Here is a 20,000-nt window from a genome sequence, read left to right as displayed (position 1 = left end):
GTACATAATAGGGTCATTACTTTCTAAATAATGCAATGAAAAAATATCCCAACTAAATTATAAGTTCCATAATTTTATTACAGAATCACCTACTCTCATGAGCCTTGAAGCCGTCCCTGTCTGATATAAATATAAATTTGTAAGTAACAGATTTTTCTGAGAAATTTGTCAGAACCCTATGTTCTGGATCATGGATTCCTTTAGCGTCCTTATAAACAAAAACTGAAGATCTCTGAGACTCCTTCATTGATTTTTCTATTTGCTATTCCAGGCATAAATTTTGTATAAATGTTCGTCCCACACTCAATAATATTTGACTTTAACATTTTAGAAAAACTATTTTTTTGTTTTTGAATTTCTGGATAAATCGAATTGTCTGGTATTTAGAGATTGATACCCTAGAAAGATCGATTTTTTAGGCCATGAAAGGTTATTTTACCAATAACACTCTTTCTAAAGAGAAGCCCCGCTCAAGAATTTCGCAAAATTAAGTTTACAATCAAGTTATTTCGAACTTCAAAATTGTCAGTCACCTTTAATTTTTAATTTTATCGTGTTTATTTCGAAATTACAGACTAATATTTCTAACAAAGACTGCCAATGTAAAACAAAGCTTATGATGAAACTAATGCAGATACTTTGAACACAGGGGAGGGAGTCAAACACTCAGTGAAATGAACCGAATAATAAGGCGAAGACCCCAACTAAATATATCACTTATCCAATAGCTTCGCATCCAGAGAAGGCTGATAATCATCTTCTGTTATCTGTCTCACGAATTACACTGACTTATTTTAGTTGTGTGAATATCGATAGAATTATATTATTTTTGAGTGAAATTATTTATTTTACGCATTTGCTCATCGTAAATTTTACATGTTTTTGTCCCAAATCAAAGACCAATCTTTTTGCCAAGGTAAATGATTTCACTAGACTCTTGACTAGATCTAAAATTGTGAAGACTCAATTTGTCATGCGCTAGAAGAAGCCGACGAAGTTAGTATTTATATATGGGTAAGTCGATTGAGGTCGATTGTTACTTCATGTTGACTGATGTCTCTTGAGGTCGATTCACATCACTTCATATATATTTCGGTGAATTGGCGTCTACTTTTGTCAGATCTTGTCGATTAACAATCCATCGAAGGCGATTAATATCTATTGTCATTTCATGTAGACTGATGTTTTCTGATGTATTTTGAGACGAATTTACATCTACTGTCTATTGAAGCCGATTGTTATTTCATGTGTATTGATCTCTTTTAATATTTATTGACGTCGATTTAGGTAGAATAACATCAATTCATGTACATTCGGGTGAATTGGCGACAACTGTTGGCATATACCATGTATTTATACAACGACCTCAAAGATCTATTGTGTCCTCCTATTTTGCTACGATACTGAGGAACCTAGTGTTTACAGCTGATCTAATAATCCCACTCCTCTCAAAAAGCTCCGAATGTCTTACACTTTGAGAGAATGTGGATAGAGGTTTCGTTCTCTGCGTAACAAGATTCACACGCTGCATTATCTGCTAAGTCTATCGTCTTCAAGTCTGCATAGTGGTGACGGTGACCCGACAAGACTCCTTTGAGTATTCGTAGGTTACCTCTTACTTAAACTGATACATTCATCTGATCCTCTCTGGCTAGAGGTTCCCAAGATACTCTTTGCCTGTCTCAACCCCTGTAGATTTTTCCAATAATTGGTTCTATCCCCATCTATCATTTTTTCCTAGAGTTTCTATATTGTTCTATGGCTGGTACTACAGAAGGTCCTGTGAAGGGTTTTTGTGTCACTACTTTAGCCCATCAGCTTTGTCTTCTCCCCAAGCATTTCAAAACTAATTTGGATTTTATGATATTGGAGTTTAGAGCTCTAATAGCTGCTTGACTATCAGACAGGATAATGATCTTCAGTTTGCGATAATTCCTTTTGTAGATTGAACTGAACACATTTCCAATTGCTTAAAAAATACTAGGTATGGTGTATTATCTCAAAAAGTGTTTGGTTCTACGCCCGTACTCTCCTATTGCAATTCTTTCTGCTGTTTTAGAGCCATCCGTTTATCTTCCAATGGCCATATTCGTACAAAAGTCTTTATTATATTAACTATAGATGCTAGAAACAAAAACTCGAGTCACGAATTTAGTGTTTTTAAAATATTGAAGGTAGATAGACTGGAATAAAATGAATTCATCTCGCTCATCAATAGGTATTCAAAAAATGATAAAAAAAACTCTATATGTGATGAAGATAAAACAATGTTTGCATTAGGCAACAAGTTATTGTAGATCCAGCTACAGATCTGGTATAAATTAATGTTATATTTCATTATATGATTGAATCTAGCAACCTGGTAATATTAATTTTCGGTATCAGATTAAAAAACGGCTTACCCCATATTATTCGCAATCAAATCGTCGATAGCATCCGCTCCCTTATAAGTATTTACAACGCGAAAGTAGGTCATCATTTGCTCTTCGCTGGAACTTCTTAAGAAGTCATTCTCTCGTAGAAAAGTGTTACCTCGGAAAACTATTCCACAAGAGGTAGCATGCTCCTCGATACTCACTTCTCTCTGCGTACTTTCAGTCGTATCTAACGGAGAACAAAAAACTGTGCAGCTCGTGAGAGTTAAAACAATCGATGGGATGAGTTTTGTTTGAGGCATTTCTATCGACTCTTTTTATTTGTTTGTCTTCCTCTCGTCCAGAGTTTAAGAAGTTAGATTTGAAATTTAAAGCATTCCTGTTTTTGGTTTTCTACGTCGTTTGGAATATAAGGATTGGTGAATTCATTTTTTTTCTTTGGCTAGAAAAAAGAATTTCCATCAGTAAATAAAAATTTCGAATAATTTTATGACAAATCTTTCTTACACTCAAAAGAGGCGAATCTCATTCATAGTTTGAGTTATTTTTCAAATAAAATTTTCGATGAGTCATAATTAAAAGCATGGGCTTTAGAAATCTTTTTGTAGAATTTATTTTTATTGAAAACAAATATTTAGAATAACATAAGCTATATTTTTTTTTTCATAATACTTAAAAATTTTAAGAACAACTGGTAAAAGCATCCTCAGTGATTGTTTGAAATATTGAATATTGGACACAAATCGGTGCTATATGGGCTGAAAACCAACCATTTTTTTGCTTTTGGATCGACTAGCTAAATATATACGATACGAACATCCATAAGAAGGCTACAGAATTTACATCTAAGAAGAAACCAATTGGACTATTACCCGAAAGCTCACAGCATATAAAGATGTGGAAGACTTCCACTGAATAACTTATTGAAGATGAATGTTCAAGTGAATACACATGATAACTTATTTGGGCCTCCAATTCTAAGAGCCAAGGTAAAGGCAGCTATGAGGTCCTTGAAGTAAAACAAAAAACCGGATCCTGACAACATACAGGGTGAATTATTGAAATTAATGTGTGAAACAGAAAATCAGTTTATAGATAGTCAAATCCATCACGAAATTGGATTGCGCTTTGGATGTGATAACTCGATATTGAGGTTGATAAAACTACTTTTTACCTCTTTATAACGAATTTTATACCAACCTAACATCAACATATCAAACCTCAGTTCAACGAATTATTCGATACAACGAATATTTTCTTGTTCCCCTCCGATTTGTTATATTCAGGTTGGACCGTATTTCTAAACACCATCTATGATAGAGAAATGATTCCAATCACAATCAACACACTTTTCTCATCTGTCAGGAAGCTTTAGTATCCCTTTTTTGTAAAAATCACATAGCAATTCGTGCAGGAAGGATTCTACCTGCGCATTGCATTAGACTCGCAGTCAGCCAAGTGCCTCTTCCAATGAACCAAATAAGTCATATGGCGACAAATCAGTACTGTGAGCAGTGCTCCCCAAACTTATTCGTTTAACGTATTTCTCATCGTGAGCCGAGCGGTATGCGGTCTGGCGTTGTCTTTTAGCTATGTCGCAACCTGTATACGACACCTTTCTCGCAATGTAATTTTGCTTCACCAGGCGCGCCTTCGTCTTCTTCCTCCATTCCATAAACGGGCCTTTACTCTCCGGAATACCCAAATTTCGTCTATGGTGAATATGCGGTCCAATAAATTTTCTCCTTTTTCCTCATACTGCTGCTGGAGACGCGTGTGAATTTCTGTTCAAAATTTAGAAGTGGCACCCAACTGGCTCAGATTTTGCGGTAACAGAGCCGTTCATGAATTACTTGCTCAATAACACGTACGCAGATAACGAATTTTTCGTCGTTACCACTTGTGTAAGTCTCATGTAGCAAGTCTGCCACCACTTCTCTGTATTTCTGGGAAGCGGAATACCATTCATACACTTCAGTCTAGTAGAGGCTTCAATATCCGAAATTATCATGTACTTTTCCATAAATTTGACCAAGAAACGAATAAATATGCATTGCGAAACAGTCACTGGTACATCCTTTGTGTATATGGCTACGACGTTATCGCATTCATAGACGCTTTGGAGGGTAAGGGCTATTTTGGAGGGTAAGTCGTCAATCATTATAAGAAAGTGATGATTTTGTTACGAATCCTCTATCTACATTCATGTGAAACACTGCGAATCTGCAGAACACTGCACCTGGGACCGATTGAAATAGAGACGAAGATCTCCAGCAGCTGGACTTTCTAAGGAGAGTGGGATTAGCAGATTCGTATGTTTAGTGGTAAGCTTTCCAGCACAGCTTTTTAACAATGGCGGATATTTTTCAATGCATGAGAAAACGATTAAAAATGTTGATTAGTATGATGATAATTTTCTTTGTGAATTTTTACATATTTCACACAAAATACCAATGAATATACGAAATTGAGTTACATTTTTTCCCATAACTCAATTTTTTTTAGAACTATTGGAACGTATGATGCGCAATAAAGTAGAAAAATATAATTTTCCCATTCAAAGCACAAATGCTATTACATTGATCCGCATTGCATTTCATTGCATATGTGTATTAGAAATAAATCAATATGCGTGGAGTGAGATGGCGAATATGTTATTTAAAGTGTTTACACTGTTAAAAGTCCAGCGCGTCTTGTTGTACGCCGATGGAATCCTTATACTCGAAAGCTCAAAGCTTATAAAGATGTGGAAGACTTCCGCATAACAACTTGTTGATGATTAACGTACAAGTAAATACACACACGACGATGTGCCTTCAATTTCAATATCTGAGCTAGAAACAGCCGTAAGGTCCTTAAAACACGACAAAAACTCAGGTCCTGACAACATTCAGGATGAAATATGGAAATCAGTGTGCGAAACGCAAAATCAGTTTCTTGATATTTTAATCACCCTCTTTTAAAACCATCTATGATAAAGAAAAGTTTCCTGAAAACTGGCTGCAGTCACTATTAAATAATAGCGGACATCGTATTCTTTATTATATAATAGTAACACGTGATAGAGTGTGCTTATCATTTTATGACACTTCTACCCGATAGGAGAGCTGGAGCTAGGAGAGTGTTTGGATTGAAGAAGATTCACCAAGACATACAATACGCATTATGGCGAAAAAGCAAAGGTCTGTCAAGAAAATTATACACACAGTTTTAGTTCTTCAAAAGTTAGTACTGGTCGCAAAATATTTCTGAAGACATACAATCTTCAGTGAGGAGCATCATACTGTTTGTTTAATGAAATTGCAATACCACACAAAATTGTGATAAGAATTAATTGTCCTCCTTGCAATTTTCACAGCTTCTTATTTGTATAAACTCAACGAATCACTCCGTAAAAGTGAGTTCTGATCGCAAATGGCTCATTTCTAAGGAAATAAAAACTACAGTAACGAGTATCGTACACAGTGTTTTTCAATGAAATAGCCGCGCTATACAAAATTGTATCAAGAATTTTTCGTACTTTTTGTACTAGTTGGTAGAAGAATTAAATTTTAAGACTACAATATTCATCCTTAAGAAACAGTTTATGAATTTGAAGGCAGAAAACAGAAGATTTATAATTTAGATGTGACCTGGATTAACGCAGGACATATTGAGAATACAATTAGAACTCACAACTCCCATAGCAGTTCAATTAGAAGGACGCTCCACTAAACCAAAAAATACTTTTATTAATAGAAGTAATGTTTCATTATCCAACACATAGGATCGGAAGACGGTTTTTTTGAAGCGTAAATACTACGAAACAAATAATACATATTTAGAGTTCGTCTCTATTATTGTTTATCTCACTATTTGCATAGTATCAAACAATGAATATCTGTACTACTCTATTGGAGGCTTGATGATCGAACGTCAATTTGAATATTGAATTTGGAAGTAACGAAGGTTTTTTACCAAAATCATACGAAATCGAATATACGCAACATGTGAAGCATACATCTCTGAACCGCAGCCTCAGGCTCTCATCCAAACATGCAGAGTTATAAACAAAGACGTACGTCTGCGCTTTATCGATTTCTCCCAGGATTTCGATAACGTCAAACTCGAAAAATTATACAGGTTCTTAGAAATACTGACAATGACGCAAATCCGTATTATCTCTAATATGAAACTCCGAAAAAATATTTAGTTAAGGACTGACAGAACTATCAGATGGCATCAAAATCAAAGGAGAACCAATCAACAACACTAGGTATGCCGACGACACTAGAATTTTAGTTAATAGCAATGAAGAGCTATAAAATTTTATGCAAAAATCATACTCAGCAATTGAATAATATGGAATTTTGTTTCTAATGATAAACGCTCAAGACATAGATCCGGTAGAAACGTATCCATATCTCGGAATCATAGTGGACTAGAAATGGGACCAGGCATCAGAAATATGATCACGGATCGAAAGAGATCTAACTGCGTTCAACAACATATTTATTTAAAACTAAAATTGAGACTAGTGGGCTGCTGCATGTTTTCTGTTTTGTTCTATAGTGTAGGAGGTTTGGACCACAGCCTAGGTTACTTTTAAATCTGTCTAAATGTGGATAAATCGGCGTATTTTTAGAATATCCTAGACGGAGCATATCACCAACATGGAAGTTATTTAGAGTCTAGGGAAAGAGAAGTCGTCTTCGCAGTTAAAAAAACGGAGGTGATTATCCAAAGCGAAGAAGATAGTAAGCGAGGACCAGGGAGAAAACGGTATCCACAATCTACCCCAATAGTTTGGAGTGTCATCTCTTGATATGCTTAGAAACATAGTAAGCAAGATGAAAATATCATTGGTGTTAGCCAACGTTCGCAACTGATAAGGCGATGTAAGAAAAAAGAAACTCGATATTTTGTTAACTTTGAACTGGCAAAATGTGATAGCTAGAGGTAGCTATTCTGTTCCTATTAAGATATTTATTATCTTAAAAGGCATCTAACTACCCTAAGTATTATATATGTTGAATTAATGTTGTTTTCGTGATACTATCCAAGCGAGGTTTGATGTGACTATAATTTTTTATTCTGACATGGGTTTTCTCACTTCCGAAAAATGTATATCTCAATTGAGAGAGAACTAATCATGATTGACTTTTTTTTTCATTCAAAATCTAATCAAATTTTTCCCGAGATTCGTCCATGAGTTTTTATTTCTGTGGTCTCTAAGAGTTTTCTCGTTTTTTATGTTTTTAATCTTGTTTCTGATAAATAGATCTAATTGTCGCTATGTAAATTCGTTCCTTCGTTTCTTGTTTCGCCATACTACGTTCTGAAGACATCCCGCGATCTTATTTGCTCTAACTACTTGTCCTCTTATATCGTTTTCCACGTCTCCATAAGTGGTTAAGTCAACTCTAAGGTACTACAAGATTTTCATATTATAATGTTTTCCTGTCAGATTGAAGATATTTAATAATCTTAATCTCCATTTTCAGCACATATTTTGACATAGCACAGGATTTTTATTTCTCTTTCGTCCATTACGTAACCTTCACTTCTTAGCTGTACCTTTTTTATGATTTCATCCATCTTTTTGTAGGTTGGATTCTAAATATTAGATTTCCCCAGAAAACGTAACGTAGCGTTCTAAAAAATTGTACTTTATTTATTTATTCTCAATCAGATCTTTAATCTTTGTTTCCAAGAAACCCTGTAGTTAGTTGACCAAGTTAATATGAATATTCATGTTTATGCTTCTAAATGTTCTTGATGTAGGTCTCTCCGGATTTAAAATTTTGATAAAGACTAAAAGAAGTTGAAACGTCAAATTTTTATCTATCTTTAGAAAAATTATACAAGAAACTAACTTTCAATCAGAAAAGACCTAAAATCAAGAACCTTTGGAAGAATGAACATATCAAAAGGTCTAAGAAATTAAAGAAATTTATATTCATATGTATTAATATGTGAATTCACGTAAAATTTTAATCGTGTATGTTCTCTTTACCGGAGATTTATCAGTTCCCACATTTCGATGTAAACTGAATTGAATACACAACCATTGTGTTCGTCTTCTGATCGGCATCGAATCTCATATCCCTATTTTCCCCTCACATATTTATAGCAGTTTAACAGAGTTGTCTAATGTGAGTTGAATTTACTTTGTGGTTCTATAGTTTGCAAATACATTTCAATCATCTGAATTAAATTTGTTTCCTCTCGGTATAAAGACCATGAATCAAATTCAAAAGAATTATATTTTTCGGTAATCAAATTTTAATTTTAAAAAATTTATTTGATACCAAAATTACAATATTGAATAGTTACAATTAATCTCTCAAGCGAATTAACTATAAACATTGCCAAGTTGTTTATAATAATTCATATTTATAATAAAATAAATGCTGATGAAGTGTTTACGATATTTAATACAATTGCGTTTTATAAAAATGTCCTTTTAGAATTTTCTTCATGTAACTAAAGCTTTTTTTTCATTCATCAATTGACTTAGTATATTATATAAAACAAAAAAATATAGAAGTAACATTAGTACAACTGCACAAAAAAACTTCTTCATAACATGAAAAATTTGAAAGCCATACTCAACTATTCATAGTATATTGTCTTCAAATATTGCTTCTTATTCTATTTGAAATGAAACGATATCACACTTCACGTATTTTTTATAACTAAAAAGTTAGACTCTCATGAAGTAATTACAATTTTGATAACGAAATTTTTGGATTGATAACAAAACGTTATGGCAATTTTTGAAATGATTCACTATAAGTTCTATGCAAGCGTTTTTGTGAATATCTAGTATAACATACTGTCTATTTGTCGTCATCAAGTCATCCAGATAAAGCAATTAAAAATAATTTGATGAGTGTATATATGGCAAACTATATAAGTACCATTACATCCGTTGGGAAAAATATCGATAAGCTCTTGCTTTATGACGTGAAGTACGACGTTCCGTATCATTGTATTCAAAATATTTTCCATAAATTAAAGTAATTCGAATTCAGGCAAATGTAAATGTCTTTCTCCTATAAATGTACCATGATTTAATAAATAAAAATAAATAGAAAAGTCGAGATTTTAGTTCGTTAGTTAGTAAGAACCACGATGACAATGAATTAAAAGTCTCATATCGAAAATTATTTTTTGAGGTAATAGATTGTTCGACAAGTTCCAAGATCTAAAAACATTAAATTCCTTACAACTTGTGGAACAATCAAAATTCGGAGAAGTGTTTTCCTGACAATCTGCTAAACTGAAATTAGTTTATTCAAAGCATTTTGATTTTGTCCGCCTTGAGTGAGAATTGAATGTATTATATAAAAAACTAAAATCCTCAAACCTAATTTCTATCATTTAGAGGAACTAGGAGAAGACGCCTGGAGTATATAATTGCTTGGAGTCTAATTGCTTCGATCTCTGCATCTTAAAACTATGACAGTCTGTTAGTTTATTTATCAATTCTAGTCTGTTCTATTTTTCTTTATTCATTTTACTAACAACAATTATTGAATGATCGGAGTTCCTGCTTTACCCTTCGTCAATTTGCACATGATTCAATAAGTACCTGCCTTTCAAATCATGAATTTGTATAGGTCAGTAGACCAGTAGGTAGACTTGCCTTTTTATACACATCTTCGCACATAAAAATTATTTTCCTCCACTTTTCAGAAACTTTTGGTTTTTGATATTGATAATTTCGGATTTTGTTTGATTTTTATCAGTTTTAAATTCTATCTCTACCTGATGCAGGAGATTTTATCTAATTATTATAGCATTCCCACCATTAGCTACATTTTCAGGATGGATGGTATGATATCTTCCATATCTTAATTTTGTATACGCTTGTGTGGTAAAATATATCTCAGAAATTGAATAGATGTCCAATGCTTGCAACTCTTCCTGATGTTGTATCATCAGTTAGTTGACATTCCATTATTCTTTAAATATTTTTTTGCTTTGCTATTGATCCCCTCTAGATCACTTATGCTTTTCTCTATTGTAATCCGTTTTCCTAGTATCTGCCGCAGTGCTTGTTCTAGATTAGTCATTTACTGTGACTTTGGTTTTTGTATTTCATTATTTCCAGGAATTCCAGCCGTTGCTTGACTCAACGGCTTGTTGTTTTTATCTATACTCTGTCTGGTTCCCTTTCTGTTAAAAGGAGTTGTTACTATCAAATTGAAGTTGGTAACTTACTCAAGATTTTCCATTTCTTTTACTACAACACACCCTTTATAATTTACAGGATGATCCTCACCACACTTCACGTATTGACATGGGACACCCTGTGAGAGTTTTCATACTTCTAAAATGTGGAAACTGATGTTGGCGATAATCCCTCAAATTTTCAAATTGATATTTCAAAAGACAAAGGAAGGACACCAATCAATCACCTTGTATTTAGTGAATAATTTTATCCACTAGATATTTGGTAATTGTTTATTGGAATGAATGTGAACTTCTTACAATTTTTGAATTAAGAAGCTATCCAAAAAAATGTAAATATCCGAAACTTCTCTTTATCATCGTCATCATTTTCAAATTCCTCCTAGTAGAACTAGGATACCTGTCAGTGTATCAGCAGCTATGATAAAATGCCGTTATCCTCATGAGTCTTTCTATGGGTTCCGTCCAAATTTGTTAACGACGGCTCTCCATCTTTTTCTATTTCGGGCTATTTCTGTAGCTTTTTTCCATGTACCTAGATGTATGTCTACCTTTTTTCTTCTGCTAGTTGTATTACAATTAATTGATTGTCTGGTTATGTTTGCTGCTATCCATTTCCATTTTCGATTCCTCATCGTTAAGTCTATTTTCTGTTCTTCAGTTATGTCTCAGATTTTTGGCCAAAAAATTTTACATTCAACTCAAAGATATCGGTGAATATGTGTAGTACATGTATTTGTTATATTTCGGCCCCTTATAAGAGAACAGATTTTATATTGTTCTTAAACTGACTGAGTGCATAGTGCACGGATATTTCTTCACACTGAAGAAAATTTATTGTTCTCAAAAGGTAAAAATCGTATAAATCCACCATTATTTTCAGTTCTTATACTGTTTGTTTATATCTGAACATAAAAAAACTCATAGTCCAGTATGTAGATATGAAATTGTATACTGGTATTCATCCAATTTAAACATAATGGTTGGACATGTAGTCCAGTCTCATCTTATATATCTGCATTGTTGTAAAATCGATTTATTAATTAATTATTCAATTATCATACAACTGAATCTCTAATGGCGTTGTACGCTGGTCCTTTGATTGATAGCCGTGAGCGAGAAGGGATCGTTTGGCATTACGACCTTCCAGTTACAGTTTTTCATATACAGTGAGATATTTTCCTTTCTGTAATCACAAACACATTGGAAAATCCTACAATAACCGATAGTTGGTAATAGTAATTGGAAAATTTATTTCTTCTAATCTGGTAGTCAAAAACCTGTTGCCAATAAGCTTGTCTATTTATCAACTGATTCATATAGTCTGTGCTTGAAACTTTTTTGTTTAGTATCCAATATCCAATAGTTTTTTCAAATTATCACGAAATCGGGTATGAAGGAAGATTCTGTGTCAAAAGAAGGTATACTCGATTCAATTAAATTGGGGGTGAGTGAATGACTGGAGCACTTTGTATAGTTACCAAATTTGCAGCTCTATGGCGAGGCATCTAAATTTAGAAAAAGTAAAAGCTCCAGAGATATAATGATTTTGTGAAGTGGGAACTAGAACTTAGAGAGCTAAAGAGAGCAGAAACATGAGAAAATAGATCAAGCTGCAAAATATTAGGAAAATGCTACAGAAAGAGGTATCAAAAAATATATGGTTTGGCGAGTACTGTGGGGACACAATTGACAAGATAAATGAACTGAATAAGAATGTGTACAAAGGAATATGAAAGAAGAATTCCAAGAGACAATTCCTCCTGGTTAGGTAGATGAAATAAAAATTCAAAGATAACCATTCCTAAAATGGATAAAAATATATTGACAACCTACGGAAATGATTTGAACACCAGACTACCTAATGGTGACATTATCTGAGATGTGATTACTATCAAAAATACAAGGAGGGAATATTGAGTGAAACTTGAGTTGTTGCGTTGCCATATATCTTGTACAACAACCCTTTACTTTTTGAATGGTCCTAATAATGAGACATCGTATGAATGTTTGTGGTAAACGATGAGTCTGAAGATGCTGGTCTATAATCAACATAGAAAAAACTACAATATTGACACTGGTTCATATGAATATAATTTTCTAGAACGTCAAAATAGCAGACGATGATTTAGATAGAGATTTCACATATCTGTATGAATTGCTCACCAAAAATCAAAACACGAAGATCAATCAACAAAGAAAATAATAATATATGCTCCCTGTATATATAGATGAAACTATAGGTGTTGGATTTTGTCAGAGAGGAGGACCTGCTCTGGGTGAATGAGTATACAGAAAATACCAATATTTGAATCAAATGGTGGAGGATACAAACCTCTGAAAAAGAGGTAGGAAGTCGCTGAAGACTTGATCAGTCTTTAGCAAGTAACATTTTGAAAATTAGTTGAAACAAAAAATAAAAAAACACGTCATAAAGTCTGTCGACAATAAGGATGATGTTCATCGTTAAGCTCTGTGTAATCTCTTTTTCTAAACTCAAAAGCAATTAAAAATATTCCACTCAATTTGATTAAGGCCATCTCAGCTCAGGCTCACAATAAGTGAGCTGAATGCTGGTATTTGCTCGAACTCATCTACAGCCTCTTAAGATCTGTCTGTCTCTGACGAGCTTCGAGCCACCCAAAATGGAGGATATTCAGTGTTCGAAGATTTGAAAACTTCAATTACAATATTATCGTATAAATAAACGACCAGTTTAAGGTATAAAATGTGATAAAATCAAATTGATGACCGTTTTCTATAACAGTTTGCTTTTGACGGTAGAAGAATCAAAAGTAATCAGTAGAAAAATGAATTAGCAAACATTGAAGCATTGATATATCGCCAGAAAGACGTTTACATGAAGGAAGCTTGAAAAAAAAAGTTCGAAGATTATATTTTGTTAGAATCCATGGGACATCTGCTATTAGTTATCGGAAAATTTTTATATAGACGTCAAAGTGTCTTGCGAAGGTGAGGGAAAAGATTCTCAAGCTGCAAAGTGTGTCTTAAATAACGAGAACTTCACTTTGATCTCCCTATAATATGGATCCTTATACGTACGACGTCCTATATCACATAAAGAATATTGTTATAGAATAAATCATTTTGCTCTATTTTTTGTACAGAAATTTTTATTTGCACGTCCCCGGATACTAGCTAAAATGAATAGTAAATTGGAATAAAAATCGATTTGTTTTTGGTGACTTTTTGATATAATGTTCAAACTTTAGAACATAAATAAATGGAATATTCGTAAAAGTAGCTATTCCTGAAAATTATTTATTGTTAGACCAAACCCAAAAGTGTTAAACAATGTGGTACTAATCAAGGAGAGTTAAATTAATCGTGTCCAGTAATATTGAAAATCAATCTCCTGAGAATATCCTCGAGATGCGCGTATAAATAACTTTCTAAAAGTATGATACCAAAAGCTGGAATCGCTTATACCTCAACCGTTACAGATACTTCTAGATTTTATATTAAATGCTAAAGACCTTCAACAGAAACGATGAAAACTTTACTTGGAAACTTTTAACAACTCGCATTTCGCACAGTGTGAGTTCAAAACTTTTAATAACTTCAAGGAATTGTCATATTAAATTTGAGAAAACAAAATGGTGTAGACATTTCAATGTATATTAAAAGTTATGTTAGTGCAGTTTACAATATTTTTCAATAAAGTTAGAATTATAATATAATTCAAACTAAGTATCAAGAAGAGGGACGTTCTTGATACGAAATGAATATGACAAACAGAAATAAAAAATTTAAAAAATTACAGCGAGAAAATTTCATGAATATAGTTGAGCTGAAAAAGTGAACTTGATAATTTTATTGAAAGAAGTGTTTAGATAAAACTATTCCAGATATAGATTAATTTCTAGCAAGAATAGTACATTTTCAATTGTATCGCCGAAAATATAGAGTACAAGATTAGAAAGGTTCGCGACCTCCCACTGGAGGTTCTATAACTTTCTTTTGTAGCTAGAGCACGAAGAACATTAGATGCAACTTAGAATATTTAATTGGTTATGGAATTGTTCGAAAGTACCAAAAACAGTGAATGAAAATTCTTAATTCTATTAATCATCTTGAAAAATATCCCAAAAACTCAATATTTTCACAAAGGCCTTTTACTAACCATAACAATCATATACATATGAACTAGGTTTTCATCAGCATGTTCTATATACTATGATTTAACATGAAACTTCTTCTTTTTTCTCATTCATATACGAAGGTGGTTCAAATATGAACCTGAAGTTTTGAATAAATGCGGAAAAATTTTTGCACTGGATATTAGACTGTTAGAAAGCGCAGCCGAGAGAGAGAGAGAGAAGGATTTATCAGTGTCTGTAGCCCAACGCAACATTATTACTAAGCAACAATCGAGGAGCCAAATCTAACAAAAATTTTTTGCAAACTAACAACTTCGAAGAAAATAGTCGCCTATTTTTCAGAAATAATTTGACATGTCGCCACCTTTCAATTAGAGCAACGTAAAACGATCAGTTCAACAACATTTGTTTGCCAGAAGTGTTTGAAAAAATCGGGGCAACCAATCGCAGTACACGAATCATTCTGCACCACGACCATGCGGATTCTCAGTCAAAACATCGATTTGATGGCTCATCCGCCGTACAGTCCTTGTTTTCCACCCAATGATTTTTTTTTTCATTTTCATAGATCGAAAAATAAATTCCAGGTCAACGTTCAAATCACTGTTTTGGAGGAACCTCAAACGGAATTGTATCAAACACATGCAAAAGATTATTGATCTTTTTTTAAAACAATGAAGCCAAGTACTCAATTATAAATATTTGTTTTCACTTGTCTCAAAACTTACGTAGCAATAGCAGAAAATAGCAGCAGATCAAGAGTAACATATAATAGGGAAGTTAAGGGAAAAATAGAAGAAAAAAAGCATTAATGGAATGGAATTAGACGAAAAGTGATGGAGTTGAAAATAATGAAGAATAGTGTGAAGAAGTGAAACTAAATCTTAGCTCAACTCCCCATACGCCTCACACCCTGAAGGGTAGAATGACATAGGTTTACGTAATCGATTATAATTATCATAACAATCAATTAATTAAAGCAGTGATAATCAAAATTCAAATTACGTTGATGATTTACAACATTCAGAATTAAGATAGCACCTATAGAAGAATATTATACTAGTGATCTATCCCTATATTCATCGATGTTTCTTTCGCTATTATTTGGATTATTTTTTTTTATTTTATTTACGGCTTTGTCTACAAATAAAATACCATAATAAGACAGCGTGGACACAAACAGCCTAGAGATTATCGTTGATGATAAAAAAAAGCTACAACTGTATGAAATGCTATTCCTTAATAACCTAATGAGAAAGAGTCGATGAACAACTTCCATTGGACGACTAAAATGTTCACCATCATCGGTGTCTGTAGGACCACGTTTATATTCAGCAAACAAAAACGAATGGTTGTTTCCGATGGAGCAGAGTTCGGATAACACTTTTGAAGCCATTAATGAACTTGTAAAGTATTTTTTTATCGAGAAGCAATGATAAATTAACACACGAAATTGTTTAGAATCAATTGTTTTAAAAATAACAAAAGTAGTTTCATTTAAATGACAGTAAGTTTTTTCTGTCTAATCGATATTTGACACCTAATCTTTTGAAAGCTGGTACTTCATATGGATTTGTCAATGGCAGTGCCACCTGTACGTCAGTCACACGACTTATTGAATGATGTTATATCTTTGATATTTGTTGTGAGTGTAGTTAAAGAAATTGTGAGATTGAAAGGCGTAGAAATACCGCTTTACTGAGTGATAATTTAAATTTATGATAGAAAAAATGTATTCGTCTCATCGCAATCTACGCTGATATAAAAAAATAATTATTTCCTCATTCATTCTCCAGTGGAGGATTAACGGATTTTTTGATACTTTCTCTTTTGAAATTCTGACATATCACTGACATTGAAGGAGATCTTTACATCTCCAACGATTCGAATAATGCTGTTATCCGGACTTCGGAATAATGGAAATCGTGAGATCTGTCTTCCATTTGTTAAAAAGTGAATATTTCAGCATAATCCGTCGAATTAAGGTGAGTGAGTGAATATAGAAAAGCAGTTTGTTATTTTTTAACAGATCCATATTTTCGCACATAAAAAACTTGATAATCTGCAAAACTACGTGACGACGGTTGCCTTAAAATTTTATTACCTATGGAGACAGTTTTTAATTGTTGTTATAGTTTCTTTTTTGCGTTTCCAGCGATATTGGGCGGTTATATACAATTTTTGATGGTAGCTTAAGAGGGGTGGACATACTTTTAGCACAGCGATATTAAATATATTTCCTGCAAGATAAAGCGCCTGCTCATAATTCATGAGTTAAAGAATATTTAAGAGCTCTTTTTCGTAGACGCTGGATTGGCACACACGGGCCAATCAGATGGCCCCCTAGGTCACCATACTTGAGTATTATAGACTTCTTTGTATGGTTATACTTAAAAAATGAGATTTATACAAATCGCCTAATAATATAGATGAACTCTGAGCCTCAACCTAAGAAGCATTGAGAAACTTACAAAGGTAATTGTTTATGATTTTAAATGCCTTAAGGCAAATTAAAACTGTGTGTGGTGTATGTAGAAGACAAAATGGACGACAATTTGAACAATTTTATTAGATTTATATGATTTTTTTTTTGTTTAGAATATGATTAAATATTTCACATGGCGATTTAAGAAAGTAATAATTAAATGCATGTGTAAAAGAATGGCGTACTATTAAGTAAACAAACATAAATATGGACTTTTATGATTTTTGGAGATAAAATTTATTGAATTATACAGAATCTGAGAAATAATAACATCTCCAAAAGCATTTTTGTTTTCGCCTTGTATTTCAGGAACAAAAGTAGTTGGAATATTTCTGTTTGTGACTTTAAAAATTTTATAAAAAATTAATACAGGGTCGTGAAAGCCGCACGTCTATATCTCTAATAATATTTGAAATACTATGAAGTATTTATTTAAATGGGACACAAAGAACAGTTGTTGTAGAAATGCCGGTTTATGCTGCAATTTATTTTATTTTTAGTCGGTGCGCTGGTTACTTAAAAGACCCATTTAACACCCAACATATAGCCCTGATCTGACTATTTTCTGTTCGCAAAGCTGAAGGCTGAGTTGAAAAGTGAAATATTCAACAGTGACATCGAAATTAAGCAAACGATGTACGTACATTTTAACTCAGGCATCTCATATTTTCATAGTTGTATAGAAGAAGCTTTAGTCAGATGTTCTTATAAAGAAATATCCTTAAAAACTATTACAGTTTTATTATTTATAAACGACCTTTCTTCGTACGCATTGACCACTCTACATGTATGATATCTTTAGGGGATCATTCTATTTACCTACAATAACTCTTTACATACTCACCGAGTACCTATCAACATTACTTTGAGGAAATACACCATTAACATCAAGGATAATTTTCATACGATATGATTTAAAAATTTTGAAAGCTGCTGATAGCTGTTGTGAACATGCGTGACCACTACTAACGAGAATTTTTTAATCCGATATACTTAGATAATTATTTTTTAAGAGATAATCAGCAATATCTATATACCTTCAATATGTTTTCTTTTCAAATTACCACTAAAAAGTTTGATCAAATTCACAGCTTAAAACTTCCCAAAATCAAATTTATCAAAACCAAATAGATCCAAATGAAAACGAATTCACGAAATCGCGAAATTAATTCTGAGAGTATTTATGAGAAACGTCGCTTTTAAGTTGAACAGCGTTGATGCGCCGTCATTCAACGGCGGCGAAATCACAACTACACATAAAGTTCAACGGAAAACCAAAAACACTTTTAAAAAGACTCCAGGCGCTGGCGCGTCATTTTGTAGCTTCTGGAGTTGTTTTTTTAGGCCAGAGACACAAGAAAGCATATCATGAATTTTATTTAGAGGATTATGCATAATGTTTCTATCGAAATTCGCAATATTAGACTAGATACACAGGAGGTTCTGGGATATTCGAGAGAGAGTAGAGTTTTTTTTTAAGTATATTTTCCAAATTCAACAACCTGTACAATCTTAAGATAGCAGAAATTAATTTTTCAATCGACTAAAAGGTAATCTTTGTTGAATTCGATAAAATTTATGTTTTAGAAAATTTATAGATCGTTGTACATGCCAAGTAAGCCATTCGGTATAAAGAAATATTCTGAAGAAAATTATCATGAATTTTGCAGTGTTTTATCAAAAACAGATGCCTAATCTAGAAGCTGGATAAGATAGTACAAAATATGAACAAACATAAGTTTTACAGAAAACTATAAGAAAACAGATTTGTATGAATCCAAGTTTAAAAAACATCAGTGCTTGTTGTTGCTTGGTGCATATTACTTTGAATTAGAGTCTAAAATAATTTCTGAAGCATACAGGCACTACAAACAAGGCATGCAATGGCAGAAGATGCATTTTATATCGGAGCACAACGTTTTTTGTGTGGAGATGAATATAATCTTTGATTTGTTATTGTGGTAAGGACTTTATTTAATTCATACTTTGTTCACTGATGTATATATCTAACGATATAACTAAGATTTGTTATATACGAGGTCTGGCTATCAAATGACGAGACTGGATACTAAAAATTCTACATTTGAATGCTCTCATTCAATATACTTCCCTCCCCTCGCCACACACCATTCCAAACGTTTTATCCATTGATCGAAGCAGTGCTGGAAGTCTTCTTTAGTGCAGGTCTTTAGGAGCTCTACCGTTTTTTGCTTTACCGCTTCCATCGACTCAAATCAGATCCCTTTCAAAGCAGATATTTTTCTACCTCCGATCCTTTATCTAAGGATGAGAGATGCAGTCCCCAATTGTTATATATTACAAGAATTTTGTACAAAATGAAAAGCAATAAACTGATAATTGAATAATAATTATCACCAATACCTTTAACTCTGGAGTAAATGAAGTAACTCATAGAAAAATTATGTAAACTTGGGAAAATACACTACCAGAATTTCACATTTTAAAGAGTCAACAAGTTTCAAAGTTGTACCTACTAATGTTTTAGGTATAATAACTTTAGAGCAAAATAAATGCATTGGATCCCACAACTAATGTTCACAAAATGTCATTACAATTTAATGCCTCAACGTCTACCTTGAAACACTTATTAAAGACAATGACGATGAGGAAGAAAACATCGAAGCAAGATTAACTCAAAGAAGCGAACAGGCAGGAACAATAAACAAGATACTAATAATCAAGAACATATATCAAAAACTAAGCTATATCTATATTAGACAATCATTAGACCAAAATTATTTTATGCCGGTGAAACGTGGATACTAAATAAAACGAAAGAAGACATAGGAGGATATTAGGAGGAAAAAAGGAGGCAGACAT

The 20,000-nt window shown here is 32.9% G+C and overlaps 1 protein-coding gene across 1 annotated transcript in view; it reads right to left on the bottom strand.

Moving 5' to 3' along the window:
- The window catches only part of LOC130893958 (uncharacterized), a 34,040-nt gene extending 15,660 nt beyond the window's left edge, over positions 1–18,380 (bottom strand). The window contains exons 1-2 of the mRNA XM_057800417.1: positions 18,197–18,380; positions 2,403–2,817 (exon numbers count right to left, since the gene is read on the bottom strand). Of these exons, the coding sequence (XP_057656400.1) occupies positions 2,403–2,677 (275 nt within the window). The 5' untranslated portion in view covers positions 2,678–2,817; positions 18,197–18,380. The remainder of the gene's footprint in view (positions 1–2,402; positions 2,818–18,196) is intronic.
- Positions 18,381–20,000: the final 1,620 nt, after the last annotated feature.

This window comes from Diorhabda carinulata, chromosome 5, assembly GCF_026250575.1.
Source record: "Diorhabda carinulata isolate Delta chromosome 5, icDioCari1.1, whole genome shotgun sequence".
Taxonomy (NCBI): Eukaryota; Metazoa; Arthropoda; class Insecta; order Coleoptera; family Chrysomelidae; genus Diorhabda; species Diorhabda carinulata.
The sequence above is the reverse complement of the archived record's forward strand: the minus strand, read 5'-3'. Positions and strand labels throughout refer to the sequence as shown.